Source organism: Megalops cyprinoides, chromosome 15, assembly GCF_013368585.1.
Source record: "Megalops cyprinoides isolate fMegCyp1 chromosome 15, fMegCyp1.pri, whole genome shotgun sequence".
NCBI lineage: Eukaryota > Metazoa > Chordata > Actinopteri > Elopiformes > Megalopidae > Megalops > Megalops cyprinoides.
The window spans coordinates 10,266,781-10,285,784 of NC_050597.1; the positions used below are offsets into that span (position 1 = coordinate 10,266,781).

At 41.3% G+C, this 19,004-nt stretch overlaps 1 protein-coding gene across 1 annotated transcript; it reads right to left on the bottom strand.

Annotated features, from left to right (window-relative positions):
• Positions 1 to 120: 120 nt before the first annotated feature.
• On the bottom strand, positions 121 to 12,098 carry LOC118789666 (ras-related protein ORAB-1-like). Its single transcript, XM_036546170.1, has 6 exons — positions 11,923 to 12,098; positions 2,710 to 2,782; positions 2,305 to 2,400; positions 1,817 to 1,912; positions 1,174 to 1,305; positions 121 to 911 (listed from the first exon to the last, which is right to left on the bottom strand). The coding sequence occupies exons 1-6, from the start codon at positions 11,943 to 11,945 to the stop codon at positions 714 to 716; spliced, it is 618 nt and encodes a 205-aa protein (XP_036402063.1). The 5' UTR covers positions 11,946 to 12,098; the 3' UTR covers positions 121 to 713.
• Between the last annotated feature and the right edge of the window lie 6,906 nt (positions 12,099 to 19,004).

The window sequence follows — 19,004 nt, forward strand, 5'->3', positions numbered from 1 at the left end:
TATCAGATAATGTCGTCCACTGAACTCTACAGGACAAGCAAATCAGATCTTACAGATACATACACATTTTATATATATGTACATATATACACCTTATATATGCACATATATATCATATATATGTACATATATATACATACACATATATGTACATATATTTTATATATTTCACCAGACTGGACGCTGGACAGTGAAACACTGTTGTGCTGTTGGTTGACACGCATTGGCGAAACTTCATATTCAGAGGACAGAAATGAACTTCTAAACATGCTGATATACACAGCAAAAGTAATCAACAAAAAACGGGGGGAAAAAAAGACAGACAATGTTATTGAACTTGACCACACCAGCCCTGCAGTAGGAATGCAGTGAGATTTACACACACGTTGGGGGGAGGAGGGGTTAAAAAAAGTTGAGAAAAGGAGAGTGGCCGTCTCTTGAGGGGAGAGGAAAAGCAGCCCTGGGGGGGGGGATAACGGAGGGAGGGGGAGGCTGACCAATATCTGATTACTGACCTTATTTCACTTTCCTTTTATTTTTTTGGGTCGTTTTTGGTAGTGCGGCTACATACAGTACAACTCAGGCAACTTTGACTATTTTCTCTCTGTCTGGCTTTCCTTCAGGCTCTCGCTCTTTCTGAGGGCATGTTACATTATAGATTCTGGGGGGCGGGGGGTGGGGAGTGGTGGTGGAGTGGGGTGGTGTCGAAGGCCTCAGCAGCAGCCTCCTGAGGAAGGCTTCACCGGCGTGCTGTGGATTGGGACGTTGGACTTCTCCGAGCCGCCGGCGGTGGCCCCGGGGCCCATCCTCTTCTTGATTTCGGCAGCCATGGTCATGAAGGCCTGCTCTACATTGGTGGCATTCTTGGCACTGGTTTCCAAGAACGGGATGCCCAAGGAGTCTGCAAATTCCTGCAACGGGAAACACACAGTACAGTTCTAAGTGGAGGGACCTTCTGATTAAACATACTATCAAATCAGAGACATCCCTACCATTTCAGGTGTCTAGTATCCATGACTTAAAACCCTTAAAACTACTAATTTCATGTCGCTAATGTGAGAATTATGTGAAGAGTATATACCTCTGTTGTAGACAGGCTAGTGATCACCCTTTCCCCTGAATGGCAGACATTAAGGGTTTTATTTTTTTTCGTTTAAACGGGTGAGCTTTTACCTTTGCCGTTGTGTAATCCACAACCTTCTTTGTTGTCAGGTCACACTTGTTCCCTACCAATAGCTTGTTAACATTTTCACTGGCATAGCGGTCAATCTCCTGTAGCCACTGTTTCACATTATTGAAAGACTCCTGTGGGGCAGAAGAAAGGTAATAAAATCATCATTGGCAAGAGAAGATGGGACTCAGATTTACTGCCAGGCAAATAAAATGTATGGTAAACATGGTGTGTATACAGACAGACAGACAGACAACCAACACACCATACTGGCATATATAACAGAATATAAGGCAGTCCTGATTATAGGGCAATTCCCCCCTCCCCTTTGCACCGTTTACAAAGAAGGGAATTTGCTGTGGTGCTCAACTAGCAATTCCAGTCGAACAATTCAAGTCGGGGTGAGAAAGGGCAGCAGTGAGAATGCACTCGTCATCCACTAGCATCACTGTCCTTTCCCATTTGGAATTCTCAGTTTTGACTAGTCTATTGAATATTATTGGCAAAGTACATTTTTATAACACTCTGGGGGAAAAACTCTGCCTTAAATTCAGGTTGATACAGCATATATTCACAGTTAACTCACACCAAAAACCAAGTGCACATTATCCTTAGATTGAGGAAAAATAAGAGTGCACCCCTTACCTGGTCTGTAACATCATAAACTACAATAATGCCATGTGCTCCTCTGTAGTAACTGGACGTGATTGTGCGAAACCTCTCCTGCCCTGCTGTGTCCCACTGTGAAGAGAGAGCAGTTAGACACTGACCCAAGCACCTCTGACCAACAGGGGCACGACACACTCGAATCATTTCAACCCACGACTGGCTGATCGGCGTTAGCAAGTCAGCACAAATATGGCTTAAAATGCATGAATATTTGAAATTCCAGAATAATTGGTGCAGTCATTTGTTGTTGTTCAACGCAAAAAAAGGAACAGGTTTCTTGGCAATAGCTTCACTTCTATTATTGCATTCCAACCATTTTTCATTCTTCCTCAAACACTGTGCTGCAAAACGAACCCAAAAGGGAACAGAGGCCACAGTCAAATGTTTAAATGAAAAACTACACTTCACCATGAATAGCTTTTTTGAAATTGCAGAACACAAACACCAAAACACAAAATACTTACAATCTGAAGTTTGATCGTCTTTCCATCTAATTCTATAGTTCGTATTTTGAAGTCCACTCCAATAGTGCTAATGTAGCTCTCTGTGTACGTGTCATCCTGGAAGGGTTGAAGACAAGCAGTAAGTACACTCACATATTCACAAACTCACTCTCGTATTCTCGAAGCACTCATCTTTTCCGTACAGCAACAGTAACCTTGACCATAAATGTATGGGACTGCACTGTATCTGTGTGTTAAGAGGTGAGTTAATGAGGAGATGGGGCTGTGGTCCCCTTCCTGATTACAGCTCCTTCACTCAGGCTTGGAGACTACACATGATGTGATGTCACCATTGTAACAACATTTTAGCGAACCCACAGGGTCAGAAAGGGGGGAATGCAAAAAGCTGAGGAAGACGACACTTACTGCAAATCGGAGGAGAAGGCATGATTTTCCAACACCGGAGTCACCGATCAGAAGCAGCTTGAATAAATAGTCACTGTGGACAAGAGAGGGGGAAAGCAGCAGGTTAAAATAACAGGCTTTGCTTTCCATCCTGTGCCGACTCGGACAAAGCCGCAAGTCAACTTCCCCTTTCGCTTAAAGGGCTAACCGCTGCCTTTGCTTTCGCTGTGTCAGAAGTTACGTGCCACAATCCAAAAAAGCTGAACTGTGATCAAACTACCATCGTTCAGGCAGCGTGTCACAGTGTAGCAGGGCTGTTAGGATGAATCCTATGGCAGACACAAGGGCTTAGATATACTCCAGCAAATTTTCTACAAGCAGAGACACACCATCCAAGAACACATGCACACGAGTATGGGAGAGCTCAACATAGACCCTGTGCTCAAACATAGAAAGCATGGCTCAACTGCTCGAAACATGCCAAAAGTCCAGCCAAATGGAAACATGGTTGTCAACTGCTTTGCATTAACACTCTAAAATCCGGTGTCAAAAGAGGACAAACCATACTACCATTTAACGAGCGGAAGCACTTCTGATACTTGCATCATTTAAAAGCCACCCACAGTGAGAGTGGGCTAGTTTAACAGTCTGAAAATGTCTAGTCTAGTGCATGAAACCACGACAACACATTCACTGAATAGCACGAGCATGGCGTCAGCTGGCTCAAACAGAAACATACTGCGTAAATATTGCTAAAATAGCCTAAATGGCAGAAGTGTGCAAGATTTGCAGTGCAAATCTGCCATACCGCTGACCACCAACTGTACCAGCAAATGACTGAAGCATGTGAAGGAACCACCAGATCCAACAAAACATTATCACTGTACACTATAAACTGTCATCCTCATCTGGAGAAACTCAGAGCGACATGCCGCTGTTTCCCTTCCATAGGTGAAGTTGTGCAATTTGCCCTGCCTTTTCAGACTTCAGTATGCATATTGCCTTAGGTGACCTTGGCATGCAGAGATAAGACACGTTTGCTGGATTTTATATTATTTAATGTAACTAGCCAGATTGAACAATCAAAAAGGCCTCTGACACTCAGCACTGACAGTGTAAAATACGAGAATATGAACAATTTTAAATGATGCTAGACCATGCAGTATATGGATCAAAGCACATTCATATGGTCACTGACAGTGAAGGGGATGTTCTAAAAAAACGCTGCATTACAAAAAAAGTTCCATTCCATTCCATTAGTTAGTAAGCCCTCTCGTCCAAAGTGACTTAAATAGTTTACAAATTTTACGCTATTCATTTACATAGCTAGATTTTTACAGAGGCAATCTGGATTAAGCACCTTACCCAACTGTGTAACAAAGGCGCCTCAAAGGTGCTGGAGAACCAAACAAGCAACGTTTGGGTTACAAGCCCTGCTCCTTACCACGGTACTATACAGCTGCCGCTGATGCAGTCTGTCTTACTCTGTCTCTAGTGTGCTGAACTTGTTTTTAGTGGCTCTACGGTATTCAACATTACTTGTATAACTTCTGTAAAAAAACGAACTTCCCTCTAAGTGGGTCCTACATGCTGCCTGTGCAACTGTCCTAATTAGATTTGCATGAACAACTCTTTTCCCTGAGTTTGTTCTACCACTACCCCCTCCCCTCAACTCCACTCACTAGGTGCAATTATAAATTTGCATGTTGAACAAAGAGCAAACACTAAAGCAGCCCTTCTTTTGGAATCTCATTGCAGGAGAGCCCCGGGTTGTTGTCTTAAGAACACGATTCTTTTTTTTTTTTTACTACAAGACTACATTCCTGCTAACTGAAAAGATCGGCAAAATAACCATGACCCATGTGTCACAAGAACGACAGCAAGCGATGAATCAGTAGCTTGTTTTCCATAAGGAGAAGTTTGTAATAATCAATCTATAAATGTGAAATGCCGTGCTATTCATTTTGCTTACCAGAATCAGTGCTTGCACACATGCTCTCTGGTTTTGGTTGCTGAGCAAAAAAAAAAAAAACATTCGGGGGAATTAATGCTGCCGAGTCACCAAAAGTCTAACATCAAGACATTATTTTTGGTTTCAGTAAGGCAAGGAGATCACAACTTCCTCCCAGGGAAGGCTGCATACGGCAGCTTTAGAATGTAGTCAGATCAATACAAAGTGTGACAAGTGCCAAGTACATTAAATGAACAGACAACTGAAGGGCACTTAGGCAACAAAAAAGAAGTCACCATAATAGTCACAACCCCGACCCCCCCCGCCCCCTCTGTGACAGTAAGAGAAGAGCCCCAACATGGGGAGTGAGGTGTTGTTCTTTGCTTCCTCCATGTCGAAAGTCACAACCACCCACTTCTCAACTACTGCCCTAACAGTCTTCAGGGCTTTTTAGTCTGATGACAAAAAAAAACAGAACAGAGAAAAAAAATGAACATTTAGATTTCCTCTGAATTTTGTATTTTGACAAAGGCATCAAAGGCATCAACTGTCCTTTACTCTGAAGCAGCTTTTTATTTTTACATTTCTGGTAGCCTCAAAGACATCATTGCGAACTCGCAGAGCACAGAAAAAAATGTCAAATGCCTTCAAAGAAAATCGCAAATTGAATCCCATGTTGTTCATTGATGTGAGAAAATCTATACTGTTTCAACTAAAATTTTTAGAAATATCTGCTTGTCCATCAAAAGTAAATAATGACCTACATAGTTCTGGACAGCCCCATATATGGGCTTTGAGGGCTCAGGCAGAGACAGGGAAAGGTTTGTAACAGGGAGTTACAAATTCTTTGCTCAAGCATAACAAAAGGGGAATGTAACAGATGCTAATGTCAGAGCTAACCAGTCCTGTGGAAGAACACTGGGATCTCTACTATGGGACATGTTCCTTTATTATAGATATATATGCATACCTATCAAACTGAATTCAATGTTACACTCCTCACACACTGTCAATAAGCATCATATGAGCAAAATACCGGTTACAAACACCTGTATCAACTGAATAAAGTGGTGGATAAAACGCACTGATGACAAGCTTGCAATTACACAAGAGCACACCATGCAAAGCAACAAGTTCTCTGTTCACTGCAGCAAGCATTAGGGTAGTGCCTCCAGGTTCATAACATGTAGAGAACATATGAAACCAAGGTATTATTGCCTTGCATCACAGCTCAGTATCCATCCTCTTAAAAATCTGAGCAGCAAACAGAGTCGTGTTCAAGCAAATGACCACCATTGTGATGTCACAGAATTTGGAACAACCCCTGTCCATGGTGAAAAAAGGCAACCCTGCCTGAGCTACTTCAATACCCTATGACTGGGCATCCACAGCAGTGACTGGGAAACCCCAGCAGTGGGACATAACTGCCTTGTTCCTGCTGGGAAAGGGTGGTCTTACACTGGCCAGGACCCCTCAGGCTGCACTGTATTAGTTCCTCCTAGCGATTTATCACGAACCTGCATGTTAGTGTGTTGTTGCACCAATGTGTCAACTGAACCAACTCTCCAGTTGTACACTGTGTGGTTTGTGGTTGGTAGAGCGGTTGGTCTTGTGGATGAGTGTGTTGGAGGAACACTTGTGACTTGTTTCAGTGCCACCTTATAGCCCAAAAGTGTATTTAAGAGGAAGGGGAAAAAAAAAAACAACACTGAAAATACATTTTCAGCAGATTAGTCTCAGAGCCCAAATGGTCTTTTTAAGGTCCCTGGTCGTCTCAGTGAACTGTCACGGCAGTCAAGACTCACTGCAGCAGTGATGCACATGATAAGATTGTCATGGGAGTCACGGGAGTTGCAATACTGGTGCCCGCAGCACAGACGGGGTGTGCTAAAACAGTACAACCTCAAGGAAAGAGGTGTGTGAGGCCCAAACCACAGCCGCACATTTACGTTATGGTACATCTGCAGTGAAGCCAATCTGAAGGCCAAGTGTCATTCAATTCTCATTCTAGAAACTACATACTCAGTTAGGGCCCAGTCAAGTCAAACTACTTTTCCAAACACTTTTATTCACCTAAGCCCATAGCCTGATTTAATCATTTGGATTCTGCTCACCCCCCCCCCCCCCCATGTATCCAGTCTCACTCTAAAGTGGACTTGAGGGGGGATGGAGAAGAAACAGTGAATGTGCAGTAATTATCAATATATCTACATTTCATAACACTCATTCATAATAATAAAGTTAAATATATGATTATTCCAGTTCAGTTAACAGTTGTTCTCCTACTGCTGAGCGCATAATAGTCAGAAAAAAAAACACTAAGGAGAATTGGCTTTCATAACACAATAGTAGCTAAATGTCAAGTATAACATTTCCTTTATTTGCTCTGGTGCTTCTTACCTTATTTGTGTTAGTGCTGATAATATTTCTATACTAAATGGAGGTGAAGCAGCAAATTGGCATATTAAAGCTATGCTCAACTATGACTTAAAATCCCTACCCATTTCAAAAAGCAATTTCTTTTGCAACCCCAGAAAATGGGAAAGATCAAATACCACCACCCTGTGACTGACATATGTCAATACATTACGTGATTATAATTTGAGAAACTTTTTTAATATGGTCCACCTCAAAAAAGTCACACCTGTGAGAACAGTGAAATGTTAAACCATTTCTGCTTTCAGACGGTTTCTAAGCTGGTCTGCCATTTCGAGAAGGTCTCTGCAAGTGTGACAGCTTGGCATTAGACCCCATGCACTGACATTTCAAAATAATGAGGGGCACCTTTGTGCAACACATATATTCAAAGTCAACTCTGATGCAACGTCAAAAGGACTTCTTCTAGAATTAATACTGTCTGCGTATTTGCTGAGCCTACGAAGGCTACCTACGCAAAACAGGCTTAAAAATATTAGCCATGGCCAGTTATCAAACAGTTGACCCCAAAGATATGAAGCAGTACACACCCCAAAATAAAATACTGAGCAAACACTGGAGAAAACCTAGAAGACGGATATATACTGATGTGTAAAACTCAAGACACTGAGAAGAGATGGAAAAAACACTCTTTACAAGAAGACTATATACTAACACGAGAGGCAGGACACCACTCATTATTTTCATTCAGCAGATTGATAATATTGGGTTTTTTCCACTTGTTAAAGCAGCTCACACTTACATTTTGAAGAAGTTTGGCTTTTTCCCCTGTCAGTTTTCTGATTACTGGCACTTCATACATCTTCAGAAAACATGTCTGATTACTGCAAATGAGGAACTATATAGGAAGGTAATAAGCACCTGAAGGTTTTTAGCAGTAGCCAGTTTAAAACAGAATGCCCTGGAGGCAGGGTGACTTTGCCAAACTGCCTTCATGGGTGGGTTTAGCATTACTTGACATTAAGCCGGCATCTATTACAAGTGCTAATATGCAGGCATTTACACGTAACTGTGAGGTGTATACGTCAATGTGAGTTTCCTACTCTTCCATAGCTCAATCTCCAGCCTTAGTCACTCAGGAAGGACACTGCAGAATACAGGATTCAGTCCAAACCCTGCTTTAACATAAGGTGCTACATAGTGACAAATCGGCTGTCTGGCCAGTTAAATCAGATCTGACGAAGAATGGAGAATAAGTCAGGATATTCTCCATGCGCACTCAAAAGCCCACAACATAAATTAAACATTTACTTACCTACTGGGGCAAGCAACAGAACAGTCTTAACTGTATCTTTTCACATACTGTTAATAAACTTGGAATTGTTGAGGAGAACCCTTGTGTGTACTGTAACACTTTTGTTCTACTCTGCTCAACTGTGACAGAGCCCAAAACAGAGCCCACAGTCATCCACCCCTATACACAAGAGGCTCTAGGACTGCTGTTCATTAAATACAGATCTATACAACATGCACAAGGAAGCAGGGAAATCTAAGTAAGCTGATTAAGCATTCCATCTGAAAGGAACTCTGCCCGATGTCCTAAACCCTCTGACCCGTCAGCACTTCTTCCAGTGAAGCAGGAAGGAAGCCTGTTTCATAGGACCTCCACCGGTGCCCTCCTCCAGCCCAAAAGCAAGGCTAGAATTGTGACAGCTGACTACTTAAAAGACCCTAGAATGTAATGTTCCAGGAGGAAGTAACGTTAATGTGACCAAATCAAATTTTCAATAATGCTTAAGCAATCATGTTTTCGCTGGGGTCTATATTTTATGTTTATGACCTCATTTCCGACCTATGTTTACTTTCATTCACTGGATTTATGAGTTACTGCTTTGAATGCAACTGATTCAAATGAATGAAAACTTTTAGTAATCTTATTAAAAGCAAGCACGTCAAAACAGATCAGTGGACTGTGGAGCTATGACATGACAGCTTGAATTTTTCACAATGCGCTTGCGTCAGTGAATGATCTGCAGTATGGTCTTCTGGACAATGCACAACTGCAATGGCCAGGCTGGTCATTTTTACTGTCATCCTGTAAAAACACTGTCAAAGATGGCGACTCTGCCGTTTGCACTGTAACAAATTCCTGGCATGCCTTTACTGTTCTACCACTGACTGGGTGCGATCACCTTCATGCTACAGAGTAAAAATCTCTTTCCTCCTGTCTCAGTCATACTGTATGACATTTTTACCTTTGAAACACTTTCTGCAGCACTTGATTTCCTCACCAAGCAAAACTTTTAATGTTGGAAATGCATGGCACGAAAAAGGTTCACACCTACAGCAATTGTAGCATGTCTGCCTTTTACCACAAGTATGAACTTAAACCCTTCTTGGGGTTCAACAAAGACTGAAGGTATTCAACATCAGATTAGTATATGTTTGAATGAGACAGGACTTGACAGTTGCTAATGTGATGTAATGGACACTACACCACCATCCATACACAAACAAATGGCAGTTTTGTTGTGAAGAGCACAGTGTATATTGTCCACAGAAAAGATTTTCCACACAAACTGAAGAGTGCATAGGGAAAACTCCATAAAAAGACAACCCAATGCAAAACTCAACCATAGTAGTAGGTCTAAGTTAAGGAGACCCAAGACTACCACTGCTTAGGGGGAAAAGTGGCAAAGGGTCAGTGTGGTGGTGCAGGTTTGGTGTGAGAGAATGACCTGTCTTCTACACCGTGGGCTGCTGTTAACTGGTTTTTAAAATAATGCTGCATTCCATTATGATAAATGGTGTCCTCCCCACTGCCTCCAATGTCACCACGCAGCTTTCTCCTTCAGCGTGATCACCCAGCTTGGTGGGATTTCTTTTGTGCTACTTGTCACATTACCCTAAAAGGGCAGAGGTGCATTCAGTGGACACGGAGAGTGAGGGGGCTGGGGTCTGCCAGGACCGAAGAACAAAAGAAAACGACCCGTTTGAAGCTTCATCTCCGCACGCCGCAGCATGTAGATGAGCTCACGATGAGCAGACAAACAGAGGAAATGTTTCTGCTGGTGACAGAGGAAAACCCCACGCACCAGGATACACTGACCCTCCCTCTAAATAAAGAAATACAAACTAATAAGTGTTTGTGAATCATTGCCATTTCATACTAAAAGTGTGCTATTGGGGATTAATATGACGGGTCAATACTTTTATCAAATCTAAAGTGTGTCCTGAACAATTCTCCCCAATCCATCAAGTATTTGGTGTGCACTTTTCACTCTGTACATGAGCAATATTGCACGTGAAATTGTCAAATGACAAAATTACACGTCCTGTCAAAAAAAACTATAGGTAGCTAGGGTTAGTGTCAATGTAATGATTTTTCCTCTTCAACACATGACGTGACAGTTATATGAAGCAATATAATACAATGAAAAGTAACCAGTTAAGATTTTACCATGTGACTTCATTAAAGAATTGACTCGTTCCAAACAAAAATGATCACTTCCGAAATTGGGTCTAGTCTTTCATTTGATTATTTACTTTTCCAATTTATTAAAGTTATTTTAAAAATTCCTAAACAACAGTAGAGGAGCCGGTGACCAGATGGTGTCCTTGTGATCCCTCAAATTTTAAACACAGATGCAAATCGTAATCTGACTTGAAACCACGCAAATCAGCCCCATCTCATTTCTAACAATAGCGGTGCTGTATCCATACCCCACCAACCTGCCCAGCAAACTCCCGTACATCCTACGACCAATTGCCCAACAACCTAGCTACAGTGTGTTGCAAGAGCCCATGTGACCTACACATGACTGACTCGCTACCGAGAGGATGGGTGTCTCCTACCCTGGCGTCAAATTTGTTGATTGCCAGTCACATAAAAGAAGAATTTCCCCTTTTGTTTTCAAAGCTCAAAGCAAGCTAGTTAGCTAGCTATCAATTCGGATCACAATGTTTACTTCGGTCCCAACAAGCAGCTGGCTATAAACAACTGACAATTAGATCGCGTACCCGTATGTTACAGTTTTCGTCTTAAGTTACACGAGAACAAGTGCAGGGCAGAGAAGGATTTGGCTAACCAGTTATTCTAGCTACCTGGCAAGTTAACACTCGCTATATCTAACGAATATCACTGTTTAAATCAATTACGGATTCTGTCCAATCGTAATGATGCCGGATCCATGTAGCTAGTTAGCCAACCGAAACATATGTAACGTTTGCAACCTAACCAAACATTTAACTACGGATGTCATGATATGAAAATCTTAACATAACAGCCGGCTAAATGAACATCTAACAAACAGCTAGCTGACTATAAATCTCAAAAATGAAGCTGTAACATAACGTGTTGGCAATTTTACGGTCAGATGTGTGTACTTGGCAATAGCAGGCTATCTGCACCGACGTATTGTTCTAGCTGGCTAACAAGTCCAGAGAATTCTTACTGATGGGTAAAGCAAGGTAAGTTAGCTGTCGTTGTTTTAACTAGTCCGGTCGGCCTGAATGTTGTGGATACTGTCGCGCAGATAACGTTAGTTAATTGGAGTTTACAGCTCCCTTTGAAACTTGATACATTTCGGTAACTACTGATAGTGGCTATTTAATGAATTACTTTAATCCCGGATGATAACCGGGCAAGAATGGCTGCCTGACTCTGTGAATATCTAATGTTAATTGATTAAATATTCACTCAATTGTCACAAACCGTCACTCGTTAACAAGGTAGGTATTAGAGAAGTAAAACAGCTACTTGACCAGTTAGCTAGCTAACACAGTATCCTCTTTTGTTAAGCTGTTTTTCAAATCAACTTCTTAGCTAGCTAGCCGGAATCCAAAAACTCGTCACTGTGTTTAGGAGACTGCATTTTAGCCAACGTTAGCTAACGTTTGTTACTTACTATTCGGGATTCATTGTTGACATGTCACAGCAAACTCCCTCTTCTTGTAAGACGACGCTCCTCTTCGCTTTGAGGAACTTGAAATGGTTGGCTAGCTACCGTTTTGTTCAAATAAAAAAGTGGCTAACCGGACAGATACTCCCCCAAAACCCAAACCCTGGTCGTATCAAACCTAAAATGGCTGCTACTCTAACCAGGAAATAGCAACTCCTCAAACAGACGCGATTTTCACCCGCGTAAGCTGTCTGCGCGATTATTGCTTCACGGAAGTTGTAGTTTGAAACAAAAGCGTCCTTTATGCGTCGCGGTCTGCCGATGCAGTATGATTGACTACGATACCCTTCTAACCGTGCGCGCCTGAGGCATGTGCAATGGACCGCGTCTGTTTCAATAAGTAAATGGACATCTTCAACACCGCCCTACCCACTCTGTCAAAAACGAAAAGGAAGGATTACGTCATCAGTGAAACGTGGCACAGACTGGGGCAACAGGAGTGAAGTCAAACAGCGATACTAAGTTCTTTGTCATAAATAAATGCCTTAATTGAGAACAGCTGTAAAACCTGGCAAGCGGCATTGATTTATCTTTATTTTATATTTTGCAAGGTCTCCGCTTGCCCCACCCCGCCTACGTCATGATGAGCTAGAATGAGGTTGCTCACAGTGTCACAGTGCTCGTCAAGAAACTACACGAATCAGAATGAAACTCTTTGGGACGAGGGGCCATGCAAGACTGCATAGAAGTAAAATTTATACAGATTACCCAATTGTGGTCAGCATGCTGGAAAGTAACTGCTACTAAGAAAAACTGAAAAAAGTATATATGCTGTAGCATTTTGTTGTAGTACTTTGGGTTATGTACCTTGCTTGAAGATACAAAAGCAGCTGCCCCACCCATAATTCAACCCTACAGTCTATTGTGTGAGTACATTTCACAAACCACCATGGATGGCATGGTGCCATACCCACAGCCATATCTTTATTTCAGTACTTCTAAAAACAAGCAGCTACAGCCCTTCCATAAGGGAACATAGACTCAAGAAGGAAGACAATAACAATAAAAAGTAACAATAAAAAATACAGTTATACAGACCTTACAGAGGGAGAAACATTGTAGCCGATTTTAAAATATTAATCCCAAGTGGGTGTTATACTCGTGAGTGTGACAAATCAATACATACCTTGTTGGTCACAGTATAAATATAACAAAAGTTATTTTTAAGATTTGAAACCTTTTTCTTTGCCTCTAAGCAAACTACGTAATTAGTTCTAGGTCCATCATCATATATTTCAGGTCTAAATACAAAGCTGCTATTTCTTCATACCCATTCAGTATTCTGCCACATTGAATACATTTACCCTCATTATCTGGAAATACCAAATTATCCATATTCATTTTATGATGTCATGCTGTGGAAGCTTGAGGTCAGCAGTTACTAAGGTGCCATAACTATTGCTTGATGAAACCAGTTTTTCAACACTTTGAAACCTTATCTATTCACTTATTAACCTTTTCAAAAGAGCATGCATTAATCATTACACACCTCTTTTTATTTGATCTTACAGGGATGATGGTTAACACAGCAGGATAATGCAACATCTGTGACATATACTCAATGAGTTATTGAGTCTCAGTGAGCGGGTTGACATCAATCTTCCACCACAAGGGTGGTTCAAAGGACTGAGTAAGCCTGAGGGTAGTCTGCGCACAAGCATATCCCATTCTGAAATACTGAGAATGGTAAATTTTCCAAGAAAAAACTTGCATGTGAAATTCTAATTAGTGTTCCATGCTGGTTAACCCTAGCAGATGACACAACATGAATGCAAACAAGCAAGTGAAGTGAATTCATTGGGTATTGTATTCACAGGTATTGTATTCACCAAGTTATGGACTGGTTGAGGTATGGATAGGTGGGGAATATCCCACACTGATACACTGACGATTAGACCCAGTCTCGCCACCGTCATTATTGTCATTGTCAATTCTCTGCAGGGCTGTCCCCAGCCATCTTCTCAGGGTCCTGCGGCTAAAGTTCTGCATATAATTCATTTAATAATAATTCCTACATAAGGATAGCCATATGCCACTGTTTGTGTCAGTTCCAATACAAGCGACAACAGGAGGAAAACACTTCCCAAACACTGTTCAAGATTTCATGAATTTGGCAGGCTGACAAACGATTATTGTCGGCAGTACACACCCCTCCAACCTCCGGTTGCCTCGAAATTGACTTTCAATTTTCAAATGCCGGCCACTGAGAGCCTTGTCTGGTGAGAGAAAAGGGCACCTGTTTGAGTTTAAGGCATAATTAGAGCAGTAACCACAGTCATAATGATAAGGCCACAGATTCTGCTTAATAGCCCAGAACAGTGAGCAGAAAGAGTATCTTCACAGCCATGGCCAGTAGGCTGATCTCAAAGCCTCTCTTGGTAGCCGATCTCCTGCTGATGTCCTGGAGCACAGCATGGCAGACCATGGCAATTGATGACCCCATAGGACAGAGGCAGGCATGCACTGTAAACAGCACTAGTCCAGTTAATGCTTTGCTCCATTAAAGCTGGCCTGCACAGACTGGTGGAGGTGTTTAATGAGATTTACAAGTCCACAGGTCTGCTCCTACCTCGTGACTCATAGATGCATCAAACCTATGCCAGGATCACTCCCAGGATCACCTCCTCAAACACCATGCAAAACAAATGACAGCTAATAATAACAGCAGAGAGATCTATTGGAAGAAGAAATTCACAGAATTACCATTGATGAATTCCCATGATGAAAGAGAAACAAATGGTCAAATCTAAGATACGGCTGATGTGTGTTTTATGTATTGTCTCCACCTCCCACAGGCTTAAAGTCTTGTTTTTATGGGTTTTTTTTTATTATAACATGTTTTTAATTTTCCATTTTGTGCAACCCCATTTTGGAATAGGTAACTGTATGCTAGACTTGTCTCACATCAACCTCTGCACTCACACAGAGTGCTGAAGTGAGACAAATGTAATCCTCTGATATACTCACATGCAGCCAATCACTGCTGTTTGCTTTAGAAGTCAATAAATGTATTACAGTGGGTGGACATTCATTGCAGGATGCACTTCCCCAATGATGTCATCTGAGCAAGGAGAATGAACATTCACACAAGTTAAGCATAATCCTCTTTCTTCCAGTGCAGAGGTATTAATTTTTAATTATTCTGTATTTCTCATTTTAGTTTTACCATTGTCAACAGTAGTGTTACTTGCTTCATCAGTTGAGCAGCATGGAAACATGGACAGTAGTATGATGAGAAGAGAAAAGTAAAATAAAACTAAATAAATTCAGACTAAACAGACAAAAAATGACCAATTAGATGATAAATTACTAAAACAAATCGGAAGAATCTGTTACTTAATCCAGGGCTCTAAACCTAATCTGTTTCTTTCATATGATAAATGGATAAGTCAATTGGCCTAAGAGCCAGCCTTTGCAGGAAGGGAGGCCCAGACCCAGTGCTAAAAAGAACATAGTGATAGCAGCAGACTCAACCTCCTGGCTCTGATTGGTTCCTGTCTGATTGTGCCACTTCCAGCCAAAAGAAGTCAGTAGATCGACGAAAACCACGATAAAAACTAGTACACAAACCTATGGCCGTCCTAAACAGTACAGCAGGAGAGAAATGACTGACCTGATGACTATAGGACAATTTGAGTTAAACAAAAATCCATTCCCTTATTCCTATTAACTTCCATTTATTTCACATATTCATCCCACCCTGGCCTTCTCACGTCACTTAATTTTGTAGCATGGGATAATTTTGCTTGATTAATGTTCATGTAAACATGCAGACTGATTTGAATATAATATTGTTTCGCAATCATAGCTTGTTGGTTTTTGAAATGAAATCAAATGAATATATTTCATTAATTCTCAAGAACAATGTATTTTGGTTTAGTGCAAGATTAGATGAGAAGGCCTTAAATATTTCATTTTCTTCCAGGCTACTGTGCTGTAAATTCAGGTCAGACAATTTCTGGGTCACTGAAATAACTCCATAATTTTGTCAATTACTGCAGACAATTTAAAGTGAACCTGTTATGACTATGCAGCCTTGACAGTTTTTCATGGTAAAGAACAGAATTACTCATTAAGCATCACTTTACACTTCTCTTCATATTAAATTTTGCCATGTATACTGTGATGTACAACACCATCACAAGCATATTGTGGAAGGTCAGTCATAACTGCATAGCAACAAAATTTCATCTTAATGGAAGTTACACATTTACTGAAAATTGTCCCTTATCATTCTGCATGCACAGCTCAGAGAGTACAATCTGTACAATCTGCATACAGGACACAGCCACCCTCCCTGGGGCTTTGAAACGAGCCCCCCAATGTGGACACACCTGTTGAACAGAGCAGAAACTCAGGTGAGCCAAGCCTTCAAACAGGTTCTGCTTCTAAACAACTGGACACATGCTCTAGGACTTAAACTGCTTTCTCTGTTACATAAGTGTAGTCCTGTATTACATCACATTGCATTATTGTCATTTAGCAGATGCTCTTATCCAGAGAGACTTACAAAGGTTACATTATGTATGTGTAATGTATTATTTTTGTTTGTTTGTATGAATGTTCATTCCCGCCTTGCTTCGGTTTCAATAATGTTTCAGTGAAATGCAAGTGATGAAGTTGACCTGTATAATACAGGCACATCCAGACTGGGAAGATATTTATTGCATAAAATATCCCTCTCAGACCGTTTCAGGTGAGGAGCCCATGCAGGGTAAAATAGCCCCATGTTTGCAAGCCTGTACTGACATATCTTCAGTACAACTGCTGCACCCACAATTCAAAGAGCACTGCAGGGGGAGACTGAAAGGGAGCAGGACCACAGAAAGAGACACAAAGTGAAGACACAATGACTTCATATTGAATGACTTAATGCTGCCCTTAAGATTCAGAGCAATCAACCCATTAGGGAGAGGAGGAGATTCAGCATGTAATCAAATAAAAGCCAGCAGAATCATTAAATGAGTAATACATTTCTAGACATAACAGAAATAAGCATCTAAAGAGCAAATACAATGTTGGTGACACTATGGCTTGGGCTGAAATAGTGAACTTTGGGAAAGTGAGGTAAGCCCTGGACTGTGCTCTCAACCACATGAGAAATTCAGTTTGATCTCTCTCAGAAGTTAGGTACACAGTTACTTTTACACACCATTAACAAGGAAAGTCCCTGAAACAAAGCTGGATCTGAGCAAGTCAGAGCAAGAATATGGTTCAAAGAACAAGATGAATTTAAAATCCCTTGTACAGTAGGGTGATGCTAGTGCTGAATGACTGAATGTCGCTGTGGCTTTTACAAGTAGAAAATGCAAGGGGCTCCCCCATGTGGTCTGAGGGCCTTATCACAGGCAAATTGGAAATAGACAATTCAACAGACAACTGCAAGTAATTTCAAGGGCATGTTCATCTTTTTTTCTGATTGAGCTCTTGCTGTGTTCATTATTTGTGAAGAAGAACAAGCTCATAATCAATATGAGTCTTGGTTCTTCTATGATTCTCCCATTCTTGATGTTGAAACTTGATCTTTTTCAGAAATTACTACACAATACATATTGAAGAAAATATTAATTGTCCATATTTGTTTTAAAACCATGGCATGGAAATCAAGTTTGGTCTAAAAAAGTTAATTACATAATTACAGAATAAATGTATTGTAAGATTGAAGTGACCACACAATTGTGGCATTCCAAAGATACATAATCCACTTCCACGGTACATTCCACATGGTACAATTGTATTGATTCCTCATTGATTCACACTTTCAGCAAACAACCTCCCTGTTTAACACTACACACACCCCCACTGTAGAATTTAGGACCTGGGAGGAATTACTGGAAATATTTGCCCACTAAGCATCACCAGAAAACCAGTAATGTACTACTATAAAGGGGTTGGAAGCATTTCTCTGCATTCACACGTTTTACAGTAAACCAGTTTTTGCATATCACAGTAGAGATTGCCATAGAGCTGCATGAGAAATAGGGCAAATAGTGTTATTCTTTGCCAACTCTGCCCATAGTCTCTGTACCTTTCGAAATAGCACCACATACCTTCAGGGCCAAAAGGATTGCTCAGCAGTGGAAACCAAGATTTTCTGAGTACAGCATGCTAGTGGAAAAAGGGGAACAGATAGACAGGGGACTGCTTTATCCAGTTGCTGTAATGGCACTGTTCTTAGAAGCTATTTGGATTCTAGACAGCATGTATTTTCTATGATTTTTCCCCCATCGATTTCTAGCTCTACCATTCCTTCTCCCTCTCTCCCCCACAGAAAACAGGTTATCTTTACAAACAACTATGACCTGAAAGGAAAAAAAATGGAGAGCAGCCCCTAGCTCAGGTCAAACTGGATCTTAAAAATAACCGGTCACTACCCACTACAAATCAAGAAAGCAAATACATGTACTGTATATGTATAAACAAACAGAATCTCACCTGAGCCGGAACTTTAAAAGAGTCAAATATGCTTAAAACAGAGTTCAGTCGACTCATCTATCTAGAGCCCTTGCTTCAGTGTGAGTCTGTGAATATGAACTTGTTCAACCTGTTTTCATGTTATCTATAATTAATTCCCCACAGCAAGAGGGCAGTGACACCTGAGAGGCACTGACTGTATCTGCAGTCAGAATGCTGCCGTAGTGCTCCAGGGTGATGCCCTGACCCCTGGCAAAGACTTCCACACCCTCTCCCACCGGCATGCTGTGAGGACTGCTGTCCATCACCTTGCGTAACACTTGCACTGGTGCCTCCACCAAGGCGGCGAACAGCAATCACGCAGTGCACACATCCACAATGGGCACACTCTTACACATGCAAGAACATACATTCGAAAGCCAAAACTGCTGACACGTGCATGCATCTACTTTGACAGAATGTTGACATGCTGTCATATGGAGAAATTTATCCTGTTCTGTGAAAAGCAAGGGTTTTCACAGCACCAGTAATGCCAAAGCAAAAAGAAACAAACTGACAAAAGAAACTATTAAGATATTTTTCATAATCACAGGAATGGACTTTGTCTTGTTGCT

Coding starts and splice junctions, on each gene's coding strand:
- LOC118789666 (XM_036546170.1), bottom strand. CDS start 11,945: ATGTCAACAATGAATCCCGAATA. Junction 1,306..1,816: donor TTTATGATGTTACAGACCAG/GTAAGGGGTGCA, acceptor TCTGCCCCACAG/GAGTCTTTCAATAATGTGAA. Junction 912..1,173: donor TGGATTACACAACGGCAAAG/GTAAAAGCTCAC, acceptor TTCCCGTTGCAG/GAATTTGCAGACTCCTTGGG.